Consider the following 26,359-nt stretch of genomic DNA (forward strand, 5'->3'; position numbering starts at 1 on the left):
GATATGTAGAATGCAAATCTTTAACAAAAACTATGATCCCTATGCAAGAATCCATGATTTATTTATTTTTATTGTATTTTTATACCAGATGGAAGAGCTGCAAAGATAAAAACAATGCGTCTTCAGAAGAGAATTGTTGAGAGATGGTATATATCAGATCGATTCACAGTGCCCCCACAGCAGTTACAGCCACAGTTTTACTATGGTAACCCCAGCCACAATGCCATTATAACATTATCCTTATAACACTAACAGCCATAGTTTTACTATAGCAACCCCAGTCAGAATGCTACCTAAACAATGTCCCCACAACAAAGTCAGCAGCAGTAATAGCACCCTTCCTCCAGGCTGCACTACTGCTCTCCTTCTACAGTAATAGGAAGTTAGTTGTGAGGATCCATTCAATGGCTTCCCAGTGATAAATTTCCCATCTTTAAATAGACACTAACTTTTCAAACAACTTATGCTAATCTAATAGTATACCTGATAAAAAAAAACAAGTTTGTAATTTACTGCTAAAATTCTGTTGTTTTATCCATTCAAATTCTATGTAAAGTTACTGCCACTAGGTGTCTCTCTTCCTGTAATCTGCTGTCCATCCCGTTGTCAAGCATTGGCGGACCCCTGGTTACAGAGCAGAATTGATGGACTGCAGAAAGTGGAGGTTTGTCACTTCACTGCCTGGCTATAACTTTCTATGGAGAGGGGAGCAGTAAGAGGGAGCAGAGAGAGTGTAACTCAGCAAAAATACGCTGCATGAATGTCTATGGAGGGGGAGGGAGAACAGGGGGAGGGAGAACAGGGGGAGGAGTAGGAGCAGAGTGAAATACACAGAGATGCTTCTGGTAAGATGTAAATTGCACACCAGAGCTGGATTCTTCGCTACACTGCTCATTACTGCTGTATAATGTCCTCCATGCTGCAGCTTCTAAATATGTGATAGAGATAGGAGGATTCTCTTCTCTATGTGCGCAGTGTATAGAAGACATTATAGCAGTTGGGCTTCGCTCACTAGCTTTCAGACAACCTAGAATTAGGCTGGATTCACACGAGCATGTTCGGTCCGTAAAGGACGAAACGTATTTCGGCCGCAAGTCCCGGACCGAACACACTGCATGGAGCCGGGTTCCTAGCATCATAGTTATGTACGACGCTAGGAGTCCCTGTCTCTCCGTGGAACTACTGTCCCGTACTGAAAACATGATTACAGTACGGGACAGCTGTCCCGTAGCGAGGCAGGGACTCCTAGCGTCGTACATAACTATGATGCTAGGAGCCCGGCTCCCTGCAGTGTGTTCGGTCCGGGACTTGCGGCCGAAATACGTTCCGTCCTTTACGGACCGAACATGCTTGTGTGAATCCAGCCTTAGGCTTTATTCAGACGAACGGGAAAAACGTCCGTGCAAACATGTCCGTGATTTTTACTCAGCGTGAGTCCGCTGAAAAAAAAACTCACGACATGTCCTTTTTGTGCGCTGTTCGCGAATCACGCACCAATTGAAGTCAATGGGGGCGTGAAAACCACGCATGCCACACGGAAGCACTTCCATGCGAACTGAGTGATTCGCGCAACAGCTGTCAAAAGGATGAATGTAAACAGAAAAGCACCACGTGCTTTTCTGTTTACAAACATCCAAATGGAGTGTCATAATGATGGCGGCTGCGCGAAAAGCACGCAGCCGTGCATCATATGCTGCTGCCACACGGAACTGTTAAGTGGCTTTTGCGCACACAAAACGCTGCGTTTTTGCGTGCGCAAAAACGCCGCGCTCGTGTGAACCCAGCCTTAGAGTTAGAGCCTGCAGAGGGGAAAACTGATAAATAATGGCACATAAAAGTCGTATAATGGTTCAGAAATAGTGTTATTCCTCATGTACACACATATGACAGCATATCCTGAAAAGTCAGCTGAAGTTAGGTACCTTTTAAGACATAGGGCATGTCTATGTAAAGATCTGTTATATAATTACAGTGAACATTAAAGGGGTTTTCCACTCATTAAAAATTGGTGGCCTATCATCAGGATAGGCAATCAATAGCTGATCATTCCCAGGACCCCCAGCTGTTTTGAAGGGGGTGCAGCACTCGTATGAGCGCTGCTTCCCTTAATTTTTTCTTGCTCACTTTGAATGTTCAACACGCATTTAGCAGCAATTCACAGGTATTGCAGTCTTTTCTCTCACTTCAATTGCTGGCGAGGCTCCCAAGAAAAAAAGTTTAATAACCCCCTGTGTAGAATATGTAAAGTGTATATAGCTATGCAACTGGACATTACATATCTGCATGCACCACATGTCAGAGGGAGAGTAAAACTGTGAGAAAAGTAGTAGAAAAGGATCTGGGAGTACTGGTAGATCATAGACTAAATAACAGCATGGAATGTCAATCAGCTGCTACTAAGGGCTTAGTAACATTGCGTATTATGGATCTTTATGCGTAACGTTTTATTTATTTAAAAAACACTGCCAATACAAAAATGGTTTTATTCACATTTGCGGTTTTTTATCTGCATGTTTTTGTTATGTGCATGCTGTATTTTAATGCGCAACATAGAAGTCAATGGGTTGAATTTAACAAGGACCTGTTACCTCTCCTGACATGTATGTTTTAGTAAATAATTGTCTTTCTGATGAAATAACATTTCTAGAGCATCTTTTCTTAGTACTCTACGTTCCTGTTAGCGCCTGACAGAACCCCTCAAAGGAAAGACAACGCTGATGTGAACAGGCCCTTATTCCTCCTAGAAATGAATGAATGAATTGACAACTGAGTGTTAGGCATCATTTACACGAGCGTAATATACACGCATGCGACGCGCGTGCTTTTCACGCGTTTCGTACGCACCTATATTACTCTATGGGGCAGTGCAGACAGTCCGTGGGTTTTGCACAGCGTGAGTGCGCTGCCTAAAACTCACGACATGTTATATATTTCAGCGTTTTTCGCGCATCACGCACCCATTGAAGTCAATGGGTGGGTGAAAACCACGCAGGTCGCACGGAAGCACTTCCGTGCGAACTGCGTGATTCGCGCAACTGCTGTCAAACTCTGAATGTAAACGTGGTACTTTTCTGTTTACAAACATCCAAAACGGAGTGTCATAATGATGACGGCTGCGCGAAAATCACGCAGCCGCGCATCATATACTGATGACACACGCAGCTGTTAAGTGCATTTTGCGCACGCAAAACGCAGCGTTTTTTGCGTGCGCAAAACGCACACGCTCGTGTAAATCAGGCCTTACTAGTTTGGGATGTGTCGCTACATAGACTAACAAAGTCCCAACAGTGCTGACAGAGTCAGAGGGTGCAGGGACATGCCCCTTTGACAAGGGAAATGGTAACACTTAGGGTATGTGCACACACAAAATTAAAACCGTCTGAAAATACGGAGCTGCTTTCAAGGGAATTTTTTATTCAAAGTCGCGTTTTTGGCAGCGTTTTTAATGTCCGTTTTTGGAGCGGTTTTTCTATATAATCTATGAAAAACGGCCGAAAATAGCCGTGTGAACAAACCCTAAGTTGTAAATTCTTGGAATTGTTATTTCATGGGGAATACAAGTATGTAATAAAATAGACATGTCAGGAGAGGTGACAGATCCTCTTTAACTGTTCCGTGTTTGCATAGTTCACATGTGCATATTTGTTCTATTTTTTTTATCATCTGTATTTCTCCAACTTTACACATTACAAAAGCATTAATGAAAACAATATATTTTTAACAACATTTAATCCTGGATGAAATAGGGCTGAAAAACAAACAACTAAGCACTAGTGCGGTCTCATCTAGAATATGCACTTCCGTTCTGGGAACTAACATAAAAAGGATGCCCTGAAGTTGAGAAGAAGGGCTTGTTCACATCTGCCTGAGAAGCTCCATTAGGGGCCCCCATCACAGATCCGTCAGAAAATACCACCATGCGGTGCTATTTTTTCGGGTATAACCAGCTTCCAAAATTGTTGTTCTTCTGCTCCTCTGGCGGAGCAGAACAACGGAAACACCAACTCAGTTGTAAACCAGGCCTAAGGGGATTTTTTACATGATAAAATTTGTTCAAACATACAAATGGCCAATACAAAACAAGAACTAAACAGCTGTTCACTCACAGGTCATCTCAACAAACAAAGGGGCACTCCCTTTCGACTTTTTTCTCCACTCTCGTTCATGTCATTAACATTACTATTCCCTCCAATTGTTCCATCCTATTAACAAATGTCTTTTTTCAACCATATTAACCATTAAATTATATACATATATTCACTGTAAAAGGGAGCTTAAAGTTAAATCCTGTATCCAGTCTACATAGAAGCTGTATCGTTCTGTTTTAACCGAGTCCACCGGTTCAGCTGAACTGACGGCTTGGCAGGAAATTGTTCCTGCATGTCTCTGACACACAGGATCCAGCTTATAACAGTCACATAAAAGTTCATAACTTACATATGATCGTTATTAGCTGGATCCTGTGTGTCAGAGAATCCCGGGACCAGCTGTCAGCCGAGCAGTCCGTTCAACTGAACTGACAGAATTGTATTTTAAAGAAAGATACAGCTTCAATGTATACAGGATACATAGAACCTGTATCTTAAAACATAAAACAAAAAAATTACTAAAAGTCAATTTAAAAGTTTTATAAGAACTCCTAAAACTTTAATTTAATAAATAAAAAAAACCTTTCAAAGGTGTACATAGCCTTTAATTTTCAAATAAATGATTTGGTCCATAAAATAATCACACCTAAATATTATAAAGAATGCATTTTATATTTTAATGAATACAAATAAACAATAAAAAAAATTTAATACTTAAAACTTCACAAAGACATAAACATCAGTAGAGCTATGGTATAAACGCAAACGGAGTACTATATATTCAAGTTTGTATCCTAATATGCTTCATATTGAAATATGACCGTATTCATGTTATGTGTTTATCTTTGATTCTGTATTAGTAGCCTTTGACTCCCTACCCTGCATGGTAGCCACCTATGATATTGTACGGTTGTTGAATATGCATTGTACAATTATGCCTGGAACAAGACAGGGGGTAGGGGGGTTATGGGGTTTATTGAAATGTGTCTATGTTTTGATTGATTTTGAAAACTTCAACTAATAAAAATTATCTGATTAAAAAAAAAAACAATATATTCAAGTTTATTTTAAAATGGTAACACAATTTGGTTTACAGGGTACGTGAAATCTAGATAATTAAAGCTACAACATCCCGTTTCAAAAATTCCTGTCTTTGTGATGAGAAGAAGTGTACAATCAGCAGTTCCACATTTTCTTATCAGTGACCACATTCATTTATTTATTTTTCCATTTGTGTCATTATGGCTTTGTGGGCAGCTATGGTTTCCACAGGAAACTGAGCATTCCTGCGTTCTAGGAGCAAGTCGATTTTTACAGGAAATGCATCCAGTAAATGGCTAGATCAATGCAACTGTCACATCTCAGGTGATGTTTTTTTCCAAAAATGACCATGTAAGAGCTAGCACTACTTCACATACCGAGAAATACCCAATAGAATTATAAATTAAAAAGATCATAATGAAGAATACAAATATATAAGACACATATCACATGTAAACTATATAACCAAAAGTATGTGGACCACCCTCCTAATTATTGAGTTCAGGTGTTTTAGTCGCACCCATTGCAAACAGGTGCATAAAATCAAGCACACAGCCATGCAATCTCCATATAAAAACATTGCTAGTAGTATGGGCCATACTGAAGAGCTCAGTGACATTAAATGTGGCACTGTCATAGGGTGTCACCATTGTCGCAAGTCAGTTTGTCAAATTTCTTATCTGTTAGAAGTGCTATTATTGTGAAGTGTCGAAGAGAACACTACAGACTAGTTGTAAGTCTGTAGTGTTAACACTATCTACTTTATGAATACATATTACACAAAATATTGTTTTGTTATTCACCTTAATTTCTATTCAGTGCACGATTCAGTTATATATTTTTTTTATACCAGTATTTATTGTGCATATATATTTGCCAACATATATATTTGGGATTTCCCAGTTTTTTAAGGTTTCTAATTGTGTTTTAACGGTTTGGTCTTCCGTGTTTAATACAGGATTTGTTTTTCATAAGAACAAGGTTGAGTGCCTTTTGTATACTGCTTATCTTTATGATTTAGGATTAACAACAGCTCAGCCACAAAGGGGTCTATTCTATGTTGCATCACACATGAGAGTCCTAAACTGCCTCCGGAAGTAACATCATCAAAAGGATTCCGTCGGTAGCTTCATGAAAAGGATTTCCATGGTTGAGCAGCTGCACATAAGCCTAAGATCACCATGCACAATGCAAGCGTTGGCTGGAGTGGTGCCAAAACAGTGGAAACTCCCCAAAGGTGACCACATTTTGGAAACTACACCCCTCAAGTAATTTATCTAGGGGTATAGTAAGCATTTATACCACACAGGTTTTTTTGTAGAATTTAGTAGAATTAGGCCGTGAAAATGAATATATACATTTTTGTCCACTAAAATTTTTCATTTTTTAATTTTCACAAGGGATAAAGGAGAAAAAGTCGCCCTAAATTTGTAACGCAATCTCTCCCGAGTATAACAATACCCCACATGTGGTAATAATAAAAATTTTTATAGAAATTAATTAACCTTTGCAGGACTGATCCTATTTTGCTTTTCCATTTTAGTTTTTCACTCCACGCCTTCCAAACGCCATAACTTTTTTATTTTTCCATGGATTGAGCAGTGTGAGGTCTTATTTTTGGCAGGATGAGCTGTAGTTTTTATTGGTACAATTTTTTGGTACTTACAACTTTTTATTACATTTTATTTAGAGCTTTGGTGACCAAAAAACTGTGATTTTGGCGTTTTTAAATTCTTTATTTCTTACGGCGTTCATAATATAAATGACAATTTTACTTTATTCTGCGGGTCGGTACGATTACGGCGATACCATATGTATATAGTTTTTTTATGTTTTGCAGCAGTTGCACAATAAAATCACTTCTTTATAAAATAATTTATTTTCTGTGTCACCATATTCTGAGAGGCGTAACTTTTTTATTTTTCAGTCAAATAAGCTGTGTAAGGGCTTGTTTTTGTGGGACGGGCTGTAGTTTTTATTGGTACTATTTTCGGGTACATGCGACTTTTTGATCACTTTTTATTCTATATTTTGGGAGGGGTGGTGACCAAAAAATAGTGATTCTGGCATTGTTTTTAGTTTGTTTTTTTTGCTGCGTTCACTGTGCGGTAAAAATAACATTATAGTTTTATAGATTGGGTCGTTACGAATGCGGTGATACCAAATATGTGTACTGTTTTTTAACGGTTTCATTATATCCCTATAATAAGAAACTTATTATAGGAACAAAAAATCTTTTATTTTTACACTTTTGTAAAACATTTTTATTAACTTATTTTTTCACTTTTTTCTTTACTTTCTACACTTTCTTTTTTTACCTGCAGCTCTGATCGCTGCTAGAATACATTACACTACCTAGACGTCACAGTCACTCTGACAGTTAGTCTACGAGGACCAGCCAGAGGCTGATCCTCATAGGCTTGCATACATGGCAGACCCGGAGGCTGTTGTCTGGCCCCCAGTTGCCATCACAAGCATCAGCAGCCCCCACAATTGCATGGGGGCTGCTGATGTGCTACAAACCCCCTACATGCAGAGATCACAATCGAGCTCCGCATTTAACAGGTTAATTGCCGAAATCAGCGGCAATAAGCCGCTGATCAGCAACAGCTAAGCGTCAGCTGTCAGGGCAACAACAGTGTGCATCACGAACGGCAGTGACGTCCTGTCACTCTGACAGGAAGTCTATCAGGGGGCTGGTCCTGATAGGCTTCCGTACATGGCTTACACGGGGGCCATTACTTGGCCTCCAGTCGCCACGATAGCCATCTGCAAACCTCACGATTTCATTGTGAGGTCTGCCGATGTGCTAGAAACCCCTAAAATGCGGTGATTGCAATCGATCACCGCAATTAAGGGGTCAATTGCCAAAATCAGGGGAAATAAGCCGCTGATCGGCATACAGTGGTGTGTCAGCTGTCAGGGACAGCTGGCCTCCCGGTTCACACTGTCGCCGACAGTGTGCATTGGGAACTGCGCAGTAACTGTACGTCTCCGTGCGCTAAGACACTGGCCACATGGACGTACAGTTGCGTCGTGGTGCGCCTAGGGGTTAAAGAACTTTTATATTTGTAAGTGAAGTTTAAATGTGAATATTTTTTTTAGGAAAGTATGCCAAGGTTGTAAAATCCTCCCTGACTAAAAAAGTATGAGATGCCTTAATTCACAAGGAGTTGGGAATATTCTCATAGAGTTCACTGTTACTTAAACTTTCCTACACAAAAGTCAGTACATTTGTCAAAATTAAAACGTTTATCCAAAGAGAACCATAACATTTGTGATCATAATTTCAGTTCAGGACTATGGATCGAAATGTAAAAATATATATTGAATTTCTTTTAAAAAAAACATTAAAATACAGAAAACATTAGCACACATTTTTCAAATCTGTCTCATGATTGCTATTATAAAATATGTATACAGCATACAGCAGCTCTATTGGTTTGTCATTTCTTTCCCCAAAAGTACTCTTTTCTTTTCTGTGCACGCTCTAAAACTTGAGATGCCAGAGAACTTGAAGCTGCTGATCTAGCAGATATTTGTGAAAGTCGATCATCTGGGGAAAAAAATAAATAATAATTTGCTGTTAAGAGTCAAATATTGAAAAGTATTAAAAAAAAGCAGTAAGTACAGTGCACTTTATGGTTAGTAGTTTCCTGTCACTTGTGAAGATTGTGCTACTAGGTAGTGAACAACTGGAGTGTGTAGATGGAAGCTATTTACAATACTAGGAGGTTGCTGCTCCAGATGTATGGACTTACGGTCCTTTTACACTGGCCCATTTTGGACGTAACAACGAGCGCCAATCAACGAAATAGCTCGTTGATCGGCGCTAATTTGCTCCTTTCACAGGGAGCTATGGTCCGTAATGTATGGAGACAAGCACTCGTTACTATGATCGCTCGTCCTCATACATTTCTCTCATGCCAGCAGAATGTCTCCATGATTACACAGGGAGATGTGCTGCCGACAACAATAATATTTTCTGCTGTATAAACGATACGATCAGCCGATGAACGAGTATTTGCTTGTTCATTGCCCTGTTTGCACACTGCAATGATCAGGAACGAGTGTTCTGTGAACGCTCGTTTGACCGAAAATTGGCCCGTTTAAAAACCTCATGTTTTGTACGGAGCCATAATAGGACACCTATAGAGGTGCATGTGGCCTTACAGTACAGTTAAATACGATGCATAACTTATCTTGTACTGGTCAGGAGGTACTGTATTATAGGTCAGAGTTTCATTCATAATTCTGCAGGCCTCAGGGAGAAGAAATCCCCCAGCATTATCTGCAGGTGCCATTGAAAACAAACTGTCTCACCTGCATTACAAGAGCTCAGCTTAACTGTGTCTGACAACAATCTTGTTGACTGTTTCCATTGATTTATAGCAGTATTGTGAATGAAGCTCTGGAGTACAATACAGGTTGCAAATCAGAACCAGTTGGAGATAAGTAATGCAGTGTGTGTACAAAGTTACTCAACTTTTTATATAGCCCAGTCTCCCACCGTCAGTTTTAAACTTCTGACAGTGGACGGAAGAAACCCTTTAATGTATGTGTATTGTAGTTTATATCACAATTTAGGCTAAAAGTAAACTAAGAGAATAAGTACATATTTAAACCATACACCATACCTTCAATGCTATTGTCCTCATTGTCAAGTGCATTGTAAAAGCTGGAACTGTTAAAGTTTCCTGACAAGAAAGAAGAATTCAAGTGTTAAAGTGAAAAACCACATCAAACTCGAAAAAAAATTTTTTTCCGATTTAAGTGTAGTCCTACCTTCTAGCCACTGTACACGTAACATTAGGGAATTGCATAAAGTGCCATTCCCTAATACAATGTTATTATGGAAATAGTTCCATTTAGCCATATGAATTTTCTCATGATAAATAGAAAAGAGGGGACTTTTCAATACCCCTTGTTTGCACTGCAGACAGAGTGGTTTACAAGAGCTTGTAGCCCATTGAAAATTTTATAGAACATATTATTTTAAGGGAGGACTGTCACATATTTTATGGGAAAGATGACAAGTTATGACTACATGCAGGTGCACTGGAATCTACGGGAAGATTGGAATCAGAAAAAAAAACCTTACTATATCCTGTGGACAAAGTGACAGAATGCTTGCTTTGATTTCTCTTATTTATTTTAGGTAAAGGCGTAAAATGGTTAGTCACATGATTTCTTTAATCTTACCATTATGCTGAAACTCAGGATCTCGCAATGATCCATGTATTCGACATGTTGGATTCCACCGCTGAGACAATGGTGGTACAGAAGGTTTCTCCATAGGCTTGTTGACTGGATATGATAAAGTTGCTGGAGAAGTTTTACTGGAAATAAGTGGACATGGCCATGGATCCTCTCTCAATGGCAATGGATCAACAGTTCTCAGACCAGCAACAAGGGGAGATTTTACAGACTGTTCCTCCTCCTCCTGAAACATCAGGTAGTAATGAAGTCAGTCATTAATAACACATATTCCCATAGATTTCTACATGTCATTTCATACACACTGTAGAGGAGAGATAATTGATAGCTAAAAGCATAATTCACATCACGTTTATTTCCCTACTTTTGACGTATTCGCGGGGAAAAGCTTCTGACGTATTCATTAAAGAGGCTCTGTCACCACATTATAAGTGGCCTATATTGTACATGATGTGATCGGCGCTGTAATGCAAATTACAGCAGTGGTTTTTATTTAGAAAACCGATCATTTTTGACGGAGTTATGGCCTATATTAGCTTTATGCTAATGAGTTTCTTAATGAACAACTAGGCGTGTTTTACTTTTTGGCCAAGTGGGCGTTGTGGAGAGAAGTGTATGACGCTGACCAATCAGTGACCAATCAGCGTCATACACTTCTCTCCATTCATTTACACAGCACTAGCGATATAGCTATATCGCTATGTGCAGCTACATAAACACACTATAACGTTACTGCAGTGTCCTTACAATGAATATACATTACCTCCAGCCAGGACGTGATGTGTATTCACAATTCTGACACTTCGCTAACACAATCCCGACACTACAGCACAGGAAGCGTAATCTCGTTTGAAATGACAGTTTACAGCGTAATCTCGCGAGATTACGCTTGCTGTGCTGTAGTGTCGGGATTGTATTAGCAAAGTGTCAGGATTCTGAATAAACATCACGTCCTGGCTGGAGGTAATGTATATTCATTGTCAGGACACTGCAGTAATGTTATAGTGTGTTTATGTGTCTGCACATAGCGATATAGCTATATCGCTATGTGCTGTGTAAATGAATGGGGAGAAGTGTATGACGCTGATTGGTCACTGATTGGTCAGCGTCATACACTCCGCTGTACAACGGCCACTTGGCCAAAAAGTAAAACACGCCCAGTTGTTCATTAAGAAACTCATTAGCATAAAGCTATAATAGGTCATAACTCTGTCAAAAATGATCGTTTTTCTAGATAAAAAACACTGCTGTAATCTACATTACAGTGCCGATCATATCATGTACAATATAGGCCACTTATAATGTGGTGACAGAGCCTCTTTAAATGTAAGCTGTGACGGATTCCTAATTGTGGAATTTGTCACCATAGACTGTAATGAAATCCACTAGATGGATACATCATGAACTAGCGACATGAAAGATCATGACGTATTTGTTAAACGGATACTATTATAGTCTATGGTCTATAGCACCTATTAGGCATTAGTTACAGCCTGGCATCCGTCACTCATAGACTAATATGTTATCCATTTAACGTATAAGTCAGAAAAAGCTATTGAAAAGCCCATGACGTATGCGTTAAACATATGCCTGTGAAGTATGCCATATAGTGAAATACTTCACCCATAGGCTCCCATGTTAAAAAAAACAAAACGTATAACCGTGTGGTATAATTTTTTGCAGGATCCCGCAGGATGTAATAGTGTAGTCGACTAGGCTATTCCCTACTAAAAAAAAAGGTATACTATGGCATACTAGCCTGACAGGGGCCAAAAGAACACTTTTTTTTGCCTCTGTCAGGCGAACATAGCCCTATGGACACGTTTAGCATGTACGCCGGGAGATTTCCCAACCAACACGCAAAACATAAGGAACAAACGTGATGGGAAGAAGGCCTAAAACTGAAGAGATGCAGACAGCAAGCGCTTGAGTGTATTGTACATTCATATTCCCATTCTCACCCTGTGAGGAAAGATATTTGAAATCAGTCTGGCTGGCTATGATTTGATTCAAAGTGATGGTAATATGAGGACGGAAGATCCGGCTCTCTGTTGTTGAGTCACAATGACTTATGGAAAGGCTTACTAAAAAGTTGTAGTACGCCTCCACAATTTGTTTCCCGCATTTTAAAAAATATATAAAAATTGACATGTGTTTCAAGCAAGCTTTATTTTGTGTCATCTTGTACATGCATTTTTCCTGAAAACACCAGAAAAAAAATGTGTTTTGATAAAAACACCACTGTCCCCAAAAATGCTACAAAAAAACAAAACGCTATAGGAGAATGTAACAACGCAAACGTCTTCTGGCTGGCGTCAAATGTATTCAATGGTGCACGGACAGCAAAAGATGCAACAAATTTAGGAGTGTGCCTATTAATAAATTTGTTGTATCTTACTCTGGCTCGATGTAGTCTTAATACATCTCCCCCTATGTATGTATGTATGAAGTCTTGTATTTTAATGTTATAGAAACTTTAAAGTCTATGTACACCTTTGAAATTCTTTGGCTTTTTTTTAATAAAAAATGTCTATCAGTGTGATTGGTGCAACTTTCTAAATACTTTTTATGAAAAATTATTTTAACTTTTTGAGATACAGCTGCTTTGTATCCTGTATACAACTATATTGTGCGCTAAGACCTGTATCTGTCTCTAACAGGATCTATCTGTAATCGATCACATATAAGTTATGAACTTAGATGTGTTTGATTGCCGCTCGGGATGTCAGCGGGTCTCTGACACGCAGGACCCGCTGACACTGAAACCGTCAGTCCCCGCGAACCTGACATATACAGGATTCAGCGCTAGATACAGCTGCTCTGTGTACAGAATACAAAGCAGCTGTATCTCAAAAAGTAAAATTTTATTTCTAATAAAAAAGTATTTACAAAGTTGCACCAATCACACTGAAAAACGATTTCAAAGGTGTACATAGCCTTTAAACTCAAATCTGACCCTGAAAAACGCCACAAAAAAATGCGTCAAAACTATGTGAGTGAAACCGGCCCTACTACTAGACCAAAACCTATAATCTCCTGGCTGCTCACATGGCACAAATAACAGCCTTGCATTAGTCAGTATCTTATTTTTCTCCCTAACACAAAAAACATTAATACCACAAATACTGTGACTTACCTGCAAATACTTTGACCAGAGGCACAGCCTAATAGACTGCCAGCCAGTTTATGGCCGAATTCAGACGACCATAGTATACGTCTGTGTGACGGCCGTTAAAACAACGGCCGTCCCACGAAAGCATGTAATTCAATGGGGCCGTTCTTTCAACAGACCGTGTGAAGGGTCTGTTGAAAAATAGAACATGCCCTATTTTCTTCAGTTTTCAAAACGGGACCTGTACGTGTGCAATTTGGACGTGAAAAATGACTGTTTGCACTCGTTCGTGTGAATCTGGCCTAACAGTATACCAAAACATTACTGCCTGTCAGTGAGTTTCCAGAGCATTATATTAGCAATCAGATTATAGTGGGTCTAAAACAATATTTAAACACAGCGAAATAAAGTTTATTAAAAAAAAAAAAAAAAAAAGTGCACAGTAAAAAGAAATAAAACAAAAAAAGGTTTTATTTTGTAAAAATAAAATAAAATATATATTTATGGTATCACCGTGACCATAACAACACAAAACCCCTTTTTTTTCAGTGTTTTTATTGTGCAAAAGTAGTAAAACATAGAAAAATCTACAGACATTTGGTATCGTCGCAACCCATAGACTAAAGGTAATAGCATAAATTTTAAATGGAAAAAAATGAACGGCAGAATTGCTGTTGTTTATCCACCCCCCCCACCCAAAAAAAGTTGATAAATGTTAGACAATAAATTATATGTATCCAAAAATAGTGCCATTGAAAAAAAAATTCATACCGCAAAAAAAAGGCCCTTATACGTCGACGGAAAAATAAAAAAAACCTTATGGTTCCTGGAATGAGACGATGAAAACACAAAAAAGAATGCTTGGTCTTAAAGGCCAAAATAAACCATGTTGTTAAGGGGTTAATCACTGGATCATGTACTAAATTATTTATAAAATACTGAAGGATAGATCCCACTAACAATTAAGGTCCCATGCACACGAACGTGCTTTTGCGGCCGCAATTCCCCTGAAAGTCCACAGTAGAATTGCGGCCACATTCATTTCTATGGGGCCATGCACACGACCGTGGTTTTCACGGTCCGTGCATGGCCCAGGAGCCTGGACCTCAGAAAGAACGGACAGGTCTTATTACAGCCGTGTTCTCTAAGATCTGTTTTCTCATCTACTATAAAAGACTGTTACTATAGCAAATGAAATAAGAAAATCCAAAAGGAAATCACGATAACTAACTTTCCAAGAACAGAAACAAAGTTGTATTTGTCTCCCTATTGCTAGGGTGCAGTCACAGGTCACGTAAAAATAGGTCACAAAATACGCAACAGTAATTCGAAAACAAATTACTTTTGCAGATTTTGTGGCGAATTTGCTGCGTATTTGTGTTAAGTATTGAAGTGCAGAATTTCACATACCATTGAAGTCTATGATCACATTCCGCATCTAAAATCCGCAACACATACATAAAATGCTGTGTAATGCATTTCCGCAGCGTCAGAATTGTGCAAGTTTTTTTTTACATAGGATTACATGTTGTGACTGTATCCTTATGGATCACTGTAGAAGGTCATATGTTATCTGTTACAATATTGCAATCTTTTTTAACAGTATTGCGACCCATTTCAGCCCTTTCGCACCATATTTGCAAAGCATACATATTCTTACGTAAAAATTAAAATTACAGGTTGCCAGTAGTATGGGCTATGTTTACATTTCATAATTGATAATTAAAGGGGTATTCGCATCTTATAAACCAATGGCATATCACTAGGATATGCCATTCCTTTCTGATCGGTGGGGGGTCTGATGTCTGGGACCCACAAAAACCCTGAAAATGAAGAAGCTGCAGCGTTGATCCCTTCAAGAGTTTTCCCTGCACATCGGCGTCCTTGCCACACGTTTTGCAGGTAACAGAAACACAGACCCATTTAAGTGAATGAAGCAGACTGCAGTTACCTGCACAGCACGGTGGCTGGGAGTGCCTCTGTGCATGGAAAACTTAGAAGGCCAAAATCATTCGTATTTTTCCATTGGTGCCAAATTGCTGCTGCCTGTTAGTGCATGACAAAAATGTTCCTTTTTCAAAGTGGATTGCTTTATCTAGATTAGTCTGAGACATCTTGTAGCTTACAAACTACTCTGTTTCCCAGTCATATTAATAGTGAAAATTGACAGTTTCATAAAAATAAAAAAAATACTTTATTATGTTCTGAAAAGATCAAATATTTGCCTTACCTTTTTGGATCTTTCATGTAAACCTTTAGAAACTATTTTGCTTGGAGAACAATCTATTTTTGGGGATCTTTTATGCTTAAGTTCTGAATTGTCATGTTGTTTACTTGGGGATACTAAAATAGCACCACCTAAGAAAACAGTAATAATGTATAAAAAATGTTTACTTTTCCAGAAATGAAGCAAGGACAAAAGAATGGTCAATTTAGTAAAACAATATTCTTAAAGAGTAACTAAACCTTCAACAAACTTCTGACAGGTCAGAAGTTTTGATCAGAGGGGGTCCGAGCACTGAGACTCTCACGATCGCTAAAACGAAGCTGCGGAAGCGCTCAAGTGAACGCTAAGCTGTTTAGTTTCTGATCTGCTTTTTTTTGGAAAGCCGATGTTGCGGTGTACGGGGCCCATAGACTTTATATTGAGTCCGTACACCGCTACATCGGCTTTCCGAGAAAAGCAGATCAGAAACCTAGCGATCAGTGGGGGTCTCAGTGCTCGGAGCCCCACCGATCAAAACTTCTGACATGTCACTATGACCTGTTAGAAGTTTGTTGAAAGTTTAGTTACCCTTTAACTGGACAGCTTCCCAAAACAGCAGGAGTACTCACTTCAGAAAAAACTACTACCTGAGAGATATGAACGTGCAGAATGAAAATGCAGTGAGGAGGTGACCATTGGCAGCCACTACTAGGCTGGTCACTGAGTCATTCTATGGCAGAAAAAACATATTGGGGTAGATTTACTATTGGTGCTGTACCCGAATTCTGGCCTAAACGCACCTTCTTTTTGGCACAAATAATTTTAGACACATTGATCAATGAAATGCGCCAAAAAGAGCACATGTTTTTGACAAGCTCGACAACGGAGGTGTGATTTAATGGAAAAGGGCCGTGGCTTAAGATGCGCCAAATTGCACCAAAATTTTGGCACACAAAATGGTCTTAAGTTAACCAAGAAGCGGTCTAAAGGTAAAAAGAAGTGTCTAAACGTGCGCCAAATTTAGCATCCAGTATGAGTCACTGTGATAAATTTGGTGCATCTAATTGTAAGCGGTCTACATTTAAGACCGTATTAATAAATCTGCCCCATTATACTATGAGCTCCAGCAAACCACATTTCAATTGGACATCCCGTAAAAGGGTGATCTCTGGGGTCCTGGATCCCATTAAAAGTGAAAGTGTGTCTGTACATAGTGGGATAGTGCAAACATGCCAGTGCTAAATCAAAGTGTATAAAAGAAAGAAATACAAGGAAAAGAAAATAGCATTATTTAATATACAGAGACTGAAAGTATACAAAATCCATCTATTAACTGAATGAAATAGAAAATATAAGGGCCAGTTCACACCTGCGTTAGAGGCTCCATTAGGGGCCTCCGTCGCAGATCTGGCCGAGATTACTGGAAACAATAGAGCAGAATGTTGTGCTATTGTTTCCAGTAAAACCACAGACAGCCCGATGGAAAGCCGACGGAACCCATTAAAGTAAATGGGTTGCATCGCCACCGGTAGTGTATGTGGTGCAGCGGAACTGGTGCTTCCAATTATTCCCTTGTTCTGCTCTTCTGATGGAACAGAACAAAGGAATGGCAAGCGCAGGTGTGAACTGACCCTAATAATAATTTTCCCTTGACTGTCTTTAGTTGGTAATTATAATACACTGCCAATAGGTCTGTAAGGCCATACTGTATAATGCCCATATTCAGGGCTAGATGTACCTATAGGCATAGTAGGCCTGTGCCTATAGGTTTCCCTAGTAGATGGGCACCTGCTGGAGGAAAAATGTACATGTGAGTATACTGGACAGGGCAAATTCATATTTAAATTGAGTGAATATATTGTTAATTAGGTACTCTTTGCATTGTAGGAGTTAGAGGAAGACACATGGGAGGGACACTACACTGCAATGCTCTGCTTTATTTTGTAAGAAACATTTTAAAGCCATACATGACTTAAAGTGTGGCCTACTTCTAATCCGCCATACAATCTGGGTCTACAAGCTCCTACTATAGACTTAAAATCATGCATTTTACATTCTCAGGACTGACACAGGTTAATAGGAGTGGAACAGGGCAATGTGTAAGCTTCATGTATGGGCATCGTGTACTTCTCTCTGGCTCAAATGACAAATATAGCAGGAATAGCGGTGGTTGGATCAATGATCAGCTGAAATGGTGCCAGTAATCAATAGAACAATGGGAGGCTGTTGATTGAACTTGTTGCCATGATTTACTACGCTATGTTAATGAATAGATATAAAGAAAATGAATTGCAGGGGGGGTCACCAAACCATTGTTTAGGTCTATCCAAAACTGCACAGTCTCTGACTAAAATAGTTTCAACCCAATACAGTCTAGAATTCTCAGCGATACAAGCTATGGTAGCAATGTCTTCAGTGCCTTAAGTAAGATGTTACCTGTGGTTGGAGTAGTTCGGTCATGATGAGTCCTCTGTGCTAGCCCATATGTTTTTAGTTTTGGAGTAGGAAGTCTTCCCTCAACCATTGACCCTGAGGAAACCTCAGACAGATCCTCAGGAGGACTACATTTTGCATTCAATGTTCTAAAAAATATACAGAAAAGTTACATTATTTATAAAAACTGTAAATCATGTCAAATAAAAACAAAAGTAGAGCACTATCTCAGTATACATTAGGATTTTAAAAGATAACATCACCCAAAATATGTTTTTCCTCACAAAAACCCCCTGCCCTTTGCTGGGGGGCATAGACAGACAGGTACCATATTTATCCTACAAGCTAAAACAGGTTGCAATATTAAAATAGTAACCACAACAGTATACTATGGATGGCAGTTGCTGGGAGACATATTAACTACGGTAAGGCCTACCTAATAAAGACGGTCTTAAATGCAATTGAGTCTCAACCAATGCCTTATTTGATAAATTAGGTGTTTTGGTCACGAATGGATAATGTAGGGGTTAATTCCGGTTCTTCCATTCATTGTTCATGGTGTGTCATTTTTATTGGCCAAATGAGGTGGCTGCAGGGGAAAAACCCAAACATGCCAGAAAAGGCTATGTGAACTTTTGCAACCAATATTTTTTTATTGCCTTGTTTTTGTTGTATTGAAGCAACGGGTCTTAAAAAGTGTGACATGCTCCTACAGATGCTGAATTACAAAGTTATTCTCTCCCTAGAAACAATGGGGGAAATGTCATAATACTAGTGCACTGGCCTAGTAGAATACAAGTATCTCTCCCCATCCAGCATGAGCCATGTTGATGGATCTGGCGTAGGCTAAAAACAATGCCAAGTCTAAAGTAGAAAAGTGTCCGCAAATGAGCATAAACTGGTTGCTCTTGGTGTAACTCTAAGGCCTGATGCACACGACCGTGTTCGGTCCGTGATATACGGTCCGCATGTCGGCCGCTTGTCCCGGACCGTACAAAGTACAGGGAGCCGGGCTCCTAGCATCATACTTATCTATGACGCTAGGTGTCACTGCCTATCCACGTAACTACTGTCACACACTAAAACATGATTACAGTACGGGACAGTAGTTCCGCGGACAGGCAGTGACCCCTATCGTCATAGATAAGTGTGATGCTAGGAGCCCGACTCCCTGCACTGTGTTCGGTCCGGGACATGCGGCCGACATGCGGACCGTATATCACGGACCGAACACGGTCGTGTGCATGAGGCCTTAAGCTCTGCCGACTTTTCTCAATACATTAATTTGGGCTGGAAAAAGTAACAGAAGGGGCTTTATAAAGATGGTGTTTATCCAAAACAGCAAATGTATCAATGTATAAACAGCAGAAAACGGACGTGAATACATTGATAAATCTGCCCCATTGCTTCTCAGGGAGAATATTGTGCCTCACAGGGCCCGTTCTCCTAATAAATCTAATTTATATTTTGCTAATACCTGCTGTACTGAGCTTAATATGTTTGTTATAAATGTATTACCTGTAAATGTTTTACAATGTATATTGCCATGTAAGATGGTGTTACATAAATAAATAATAACTGTTATAGTCAAACATATAACAATGGCTATAAAATGAAAAAGGTTTTATTTTTAGTTAACATGTATAATACAAAGTCAGTGTGTTCAGCTATAATGATGGTTTCTGTTGCAGAATGTAGGAGGAAGTGAGTTGTAAGGGACTTCACTTTCCTCTTTCTACTGATTAATAAGCAAACATCTACAAACAAAAAAGAAGTAAGAAACTCTCATTCACCTTAACAGCATTCCTAACATATAGAGACCTGGAAATCAGAAAAAAAATGTGACTGTATCGTTCTGACATAACAGCAGAGTTTTGTGGTCAGGAGAGCTGTTCCTCTATGAATCATGGAGAATACTGAGCTCACTTCTTCTTGCCAACCAAAGAAACCTGGAACTTAGAAAAAAACTCCGGCTTCCTTATGACACTAGAGCAGCGTTTTGTGGCTAGCAGAGCTGTTCCGCTACGTGTTATGGTGACTGCTGAGCTCACAACTTCCTGCTGAGTCACCTCTCCGCTCTGACTCCAAGAATACGGACATGTAAGCTGTGCATAGTAACATTGATACTGGCAAATTAAAGGTTACAACTAGGGTGATTGATGGAAATTTTGAGAACAATGCAGAGTGCCCTTTAGTTTTAAGCAGCATTGTCCCAGTAAAGGAAAATCAATTACTTCATTTCACTTGTATTAAAGACTGGTATCATTAAATCATAAGGCAGGGGATTCAGAACACTTGTGAAATATATTGTTTTAATTAGTTGACTTTCTTTAATTAAATATCTTCTCCCCATAACCCTGGTTTAGGTTTCGACTTATGTTATCAGATTAGGGCACGTTCAGACGTGACGGATTTTCTGCAGAATTCCACTGCGGACAGGCCGAAGTGGAAATTCACAGGAGAAATTTTTTTCTTTGGTTTCTATTGCTTTTTAGGTAACTTAGTGCAGACGTTGTGGAAAATAACAGTGTGGAAACTAGGTTACGGTGCAGAATTTACATTCCACAGCATGCACAGTATGTTGCGGAGAGGCAACGGATTTTCACTGTGGATTTCAGCTTTTGTACTGCAAAGACTTAAATCAGTGGCAAGTCCATTGCAAAATCTGCGACGTCTGACCAAACTGTCAAATATGCAAATTTTGCTGCAGATTCTTTGCATAATTGCTATTTTACGGCAAAATCCACAGCAGAGAATTTACGCCACATCTGCTCTTAAAATACCAAGAGACTCTACTTACCAAAACCAATTTTATATATCTGAAAATCTAAAATTACATCCTGAATTGTGCTTGAGTCTTTTTTGGGAGAATTACCTCTACAAAAGACTATGGCATATGCCGCTGTATAGGCATACAGTGGCCTATGTCATCCATAAAACCCCCTTTGGAAGGTTATAGCAAAGTTCACTATGCTATTTCATACATGGAAAAACAAGGCATGCTTACAGATACCAGCCCGGCATATGTCAAAAGGACACCTTTTTGGCATACGCTAGGTGAATGGAACCCCCTTGGATAGTTCACAAAACATAATGTGAACACAGTCTTAGGATGGGTTCACACGGGTGAACGATAACCATATATAAGACTTTACTTATCAAGAATATACAACATAAAAAAAATATTTTTAATATAAACTGCCAACGTAACTAAGAAAATCCTACCTCTGTGTACCTCTCGTTCCATTGTTGTTTTCTAAGTTCTGTTCTGCTGTGTTTTCTTCTTCACGGTCTTTCTCCTCAATCTTATCGGGTTCATTCTCAATTCCCAACGGTTCAATATTTTCTACTGGTGCTGTATCCTCATATTCATCCCAAACTAATTTCCTTCTAATTGGTAGAGTGGAAGCATCTGAAACCCCTAGATTCCCAGTATTAGATGGCTTTTTCACTTTTGCTGGTGATTGCTGTGACTTTTCTTTCGTCAAAGATGTTTGCAATCTATACAATCAATGTACAAAAACACATCAGAATAATCGATGATAATAATAGGATCTTGTTTTATAAAGGGACAGCATATTTCACAGATCTTAAAGGGGTATTCCAGTGAAAAGTATTCATCCTATGCAATGTTAGAGTAGTGAAGGTCTGACTACTAAAAACCCACACAGATCAGTAAAACGGGGACCCTAGCCTTCCCCCCACCCTGCACTATTGGGATATTCAGCAGTGTTGCCAACTGTTCGCAAATTCCAGAACCGTCCACAAAAAATAGAGGACTTTTTTCTAGTGTCCATTCAAAAAATGGTGTACATAATTTTTTTTAAGCTTTAGGATTCATTTAGGTTTTCCAATTTGTCCATTCAAATTTAGTCTGTTTGTGAAAAGTAGTCTAGAGAAAAAAAAAAAAAATCAGGTTGGCACTCTTGACCATCAGATTAGCTTTCAATTGAATAATAATAATTAATAATAATCTTTATTTATATAGTGCCCACATATTCCACAGCACTTTAAATGACACCCAGCACGGTTTTACTAAGGACAGAAGTTGTCAAACTAACCTGATTTGTTTTTATGAAGAGGTGAGCAGAAGTCTAGACAGAGGGGCCGCTGTGGATATAGTGTTTCTGGACTTTGCAAAGGCATTTGACACCGTCCCTCATACACGTCTAATGGGTAAATTAAGGACTATAGGTTTAGATAATATAGTTTGTATCCAGAGAGTTGTGGTCAATGATTTCTACTCTGAATGGTCCCCGGTTATAAGTGGTGTACCCCAAGGTTCAGTGCTGGGACCACTAATAGGGCCAGTTCACACAGAGTTTTTGTGGCACTGATTTTGACGTGGAAACTGCATCTGAATCAGCACCAAAAATCGGGAGGCAGAGGCAATTGATTTCAATGGGAGGCAGAGTAATTTTTTTTCCAGAGCATCTTTTAACCACTTGCTGGAAAAATAAGCTGAATGTCCTTTATTGCCACGGTTCCACCTCTTACCTCCCATTGAAATCAAGTGGAGGCAGAAAAAGCGTTTTTCGCTGCGATTTTTACCCACGGTCCTCAATGGCCGCAAGCGAAAAACGCTGCGAAAACCACAGAAAGAAAGTGCAGGCAGGTCAAAATGTGCCTCAAAATTCCTGGAGGAATTGTTTCTGCTTGCAAAATACTCAGTGTGAACTAGGCCTTATTCAACTTATTTATTAATGATATAGAGGATGGGATTAATATCACTGTTTCTATTTTAGCAAATGACACCAAGCTTTGTAGTAATGTTCAGTCTATGGAAGATGTTCATAAATTACAAGTTGATTTGGACGTACTAAGTGTTTGGGCATCCACTTGGCAGATGAAGTTTAATGTAGATAAATGTAAAGTTATGCATCTGGGTACCAACAACCTGCATGCATTGTATATCCTAGGGGGAGCTAGACTGGGGGATTCACTTGTTGAGAAGGATCTGGGTGTACTTGTAAATCATAAACTAAATAACAGCATGCAATGTCAATCAGCTGCTTCAAAGGCCAGCAGGATATTGTCGTGTATTAAAAGAGGCATGGACTCGCGGGACAGGGATGTAATATTACCACTTTACAAAGCATTAGTGAGGCCTCATCTAGAATATACAGTTCAGTTCTGGGCTCCAGTTCATAGAAAGGATGCCCTGGAGTTGGAAAAAATAAAAAGAAGAGCAACGAAGCTAATTAGGGGCATGGAGAATCTAAGTTATGAGGAAAGATTAAAAGAATTAAACCTATTTAGCCTTCAAAAGAGACAACTAAGGGGGGACATGATTAACATATGTATTGTTGAATATTATTGTTATAAAGGCTGATGAGAAGCTTTTAGCTAATTTTGGCTAAAGAAGTTGTCTAGTAATTGTCCAGCAATATACCAGGATTCTGCTCAGTGAGACACCTCAACTGTCTAATAAAGAGTCTGCTGTCAAAAAGTCCCTCAGCCCTGAGGGGGTAATGATTGAAGGAAAAAAACAAGGTTTTCAATATTTTCTGTTTCCTTTTTAATATAGGTGTAACATAAAGAAGAGCTATATATAATATAAACCATACCCAGCCAGATCTAGAGCTTTAATATTTCTGCTCAGATCTTCCTCACTGCTAGAGATTGTAGACATATCCCATAGTCTGTTGCTATTAGAGATGATCTGATTGAGGTGTTCACGGGAGAAGTGGGTTCCCTGGGCACGACGTCTATAGTACTCCGCTTTCTCTCGTAATTCTTTCACCTAGTTACATAGAAGATTATTATCTTAACTATTTTCAATCACATATAAATAACATGCTTTAAAAATATCTAGAATTTATAATGTTTAAAGCAGTGCTTGAATGGTAAAGGTTACATTGTGTGTGATGTCAAATTAGAAATAAGGGATTAAACATATAAATGTAAAAATAGACCTCATAACAGCAAGCAACAATATACCGTACAGCACAAATAAAAGCGGTTTGCAGGACGCCTGTAGTTTAGTTGAAAAAACACCATAATATATGTAGATTTATTCATGCAGTTTGTATGTGTGTACATTGCTAGTAATGCAGGCCCATAGGAATAATATAGACCCAGGCCTGGGGCCTACACAGCTATATGCCTATTTATAGTGTGTAGGTTGCTCTGAGGGATAGACTTTCTACACACATGTAAACACAATGATAATCATTATGTCTATGGTACTATTGGTTTATAACCAATGGAAATGGTTCCTTGGGTTGTAAGAACTTGTTTCAGATGCTCAGTTGTTACTAATAAATGATGCAGCTTAGACAGGAAAAAAAATCGATGTGCAGCAATTTACTTGCAATATTGGGAATGATTTTGCACAAGTGGCACCTAGGCAGCTTATTGAAGACATATTTTTAATTGAAGCCTATGGGAGAAATATATATCCGTTATTAGTAGGCTCCCCCTTGTGGTAGCTGCTGGCAGCCAGAATTGAATCATTTTCCTCTTTGCAGAGATTGGAACTTTGTATGGGAAAATGTAACTGCAACCATTAGAAAGAAATATTATGAAATGAATTAACACATAATGGAATCAAACGAAGGTACATTTTAACCCGTTAAAAGGGGTTGTCCAGACATGTTTTATAATGGTCGATCCTTAGAATAGTTCATCAATATCAGATCGGCGGTGGTCCTACTCCCGGCACCCCCACGATCACCTGATTGATGGGGCTGCGGCGTTTGCCCCCGCAGCCTTTTCACAGTTTACAGGCACAGCGCCATATACATTCGGAGCGGCTGTGACTGGGATTGCAGGTCCAGTCTAATTTAAGTGAATTGGACTGAGATGCAATCCCAGGCACAGCCGCTACCAATGTGTACAGTGCTGTGCCTGGTTAACACTGAAGAGATTTCCAGCAACACCTTTTTTCTTTTTGTATCCCCAACCTCTTATGCTTTTGAATTTGTATAATGGTTAAATTTAGAATTTACAAAAAAAAAAACACTGAAGAGGCCGCGGGAACGAATGCCGCGACCCCATCAATCAGCTGATTGGCTGGGGTACCGAGAATCGGAACCCGGGCCGATCTGATATTGGTGACCTATCCTAAGGATAAAAAAAATGGCAATCCTTTTTTTTCCGGTAATTTCCTTCTTTCAAATTTTATTGAACATTATTTCTTTTATTTATTTTTGTACCACTTGGTTTTCATTTAAAAATAATGCATTGGAATTTCGCTGTATTCCAATACATTATTGCCTGTGTAAAACTAACAGGCACCTATCAGGCCCTGTTTAAGGCAAGACCTAATAGGCACTTACTCATGGCAGCCCTGGGGGCCTTTGTTAGGCCCCCGCCTACCATAGCAATCCATCGGCATTGCGGAATGTATAGCGTGGGGGAAGTCGATAGGTTGACAAAAGGGTTGACCTCCCTTCGTCTATACCTTTCGGTGCCATGGTCGCTATTGACTGCAGTATCCAAGGAGTTAAACATTCTGGATCGAAGTTCTCACATTTTGGCCATTACCCCAGGATGTTGGCTGTTAGTTACAGTCAACTTCCGCGGCTGAAGGCCCAAACTTATCACTGCACTGTACAGAGTTCACTGCAAACCGTAATTGGGGGGAAAAAAAAGTATCACTAACCCATGTGCAAAGTACACTATAGTGACATCTAGTGGACTGAAAATAAAATGTTGGTGGGAAAAAAAGCACTGGAAACATCAGGAAGTAATAGGAAGGTCTCAGAAAATTCTGCTGTAAAAATGAATATGGAGAAGCTGCAAGTAAATAACCTAAAAATATTAGGAGGTGCATTATACCAAGATTTCTCACCATCCTATCGTGCCATGTACTAGTCAGAACACAGTGCAAAAGTTTCTTTAATTTTAAAAGTTATGTTTAATCCCTTACTGTAATGAATGATAGATCATTATAAGAATAAAGAAGAATAAATAGAGCGCTTAGGAACCAACCTCAGCAACCCACATGGAGCCTACACTGAGAGAGGAATCCTAAAGAAAGGAACAGAGAACAGGTCAATATACAGCACTGTAAAATAATTCATGGTGAAATCAGCAAAACAGTTCCTTGCTGCCACCTAGCTGTGGGATGCGATACAAGACCGAGTATCAAACAAAACAGCCAACAATGCATTTCTTAGAGGGAATGTATTATCTTCATTTATATTAATATTTTTTTTTACTAATTAAAACTATATACAGAAACTTATTTTTTTCCTGTATTTTGTTTTTATTTTCCGATTGTATTTTTTTTTCTTTTCTATACATAATGCTTTGAGC

General features: G+C 39.1%; 1 protein-coding gene across 2 annotated transcripts in view; it reads right to left on the reverse strand.

The window, feature by feature from the left end:
• Positions 1-4,806: 4,806 nt before the first annotated feature.
• The window catches only part of MDM1 (Mdm1 nuclear protein), a 46,066-nt gene continuing 24,513 nt past the window's right edge, over positions 4,807-26,359 (reverse strand). The window contains exons 8-15 of one of the 2 annotated variants that reach the window (XM_075856921.1): positions 26,033-26,071; positions 23,665-23,840; positions 21,323-21,598; positions 18,101-18,246; positions 15,689-15,816; positions 10,332-10,572; positions 9,767-9,826; positions 4,807-8,685 (exon numbers count right to left, since the gene is read on the reverse strand). In XM_075856921.1, coding sequence (XP_075713036.1) covers positions 8,576-8,685; positions 9,767-9,826; positions 10,332-10,572; positions 15,689-15,816; positions 18,101-18,246; positions 21,323-21,598; positions 23,665-23,840; positions 26,033-26,071 — 1,176 coding nt within the window. In that variant the 3' untranslated portion in view covers positions 4,807-8,575. The remainder of the gene's footprint in view (positions 8,686-9,766; positions 9,827-10,331; positions 10,573-15,688; positions 15,817-18,100; positions 18,247-21,322; positions 21,599-23,664; positions 23,841-26,032; positions 26,072-26,359) is intronic. The other variant, XM_075856922.1, reaches the window with a different exon arrangement.

The sequence above is a fragment of the Rhinoderma darwinii genome, chromosome 3 (genome assembly GCF_050947455.1).
Source record: "Rhinoderma darwinii isolate aRhiDar2 chromosome 3, aRhiDar2.hap1, whole genome shotgun sequence".
NCBI lineage: Eukaryota > Metazoa > Chordata > Amphibia > Anura > Rhinodermatidae > Rhinoderma > Rhinoderma darwinii.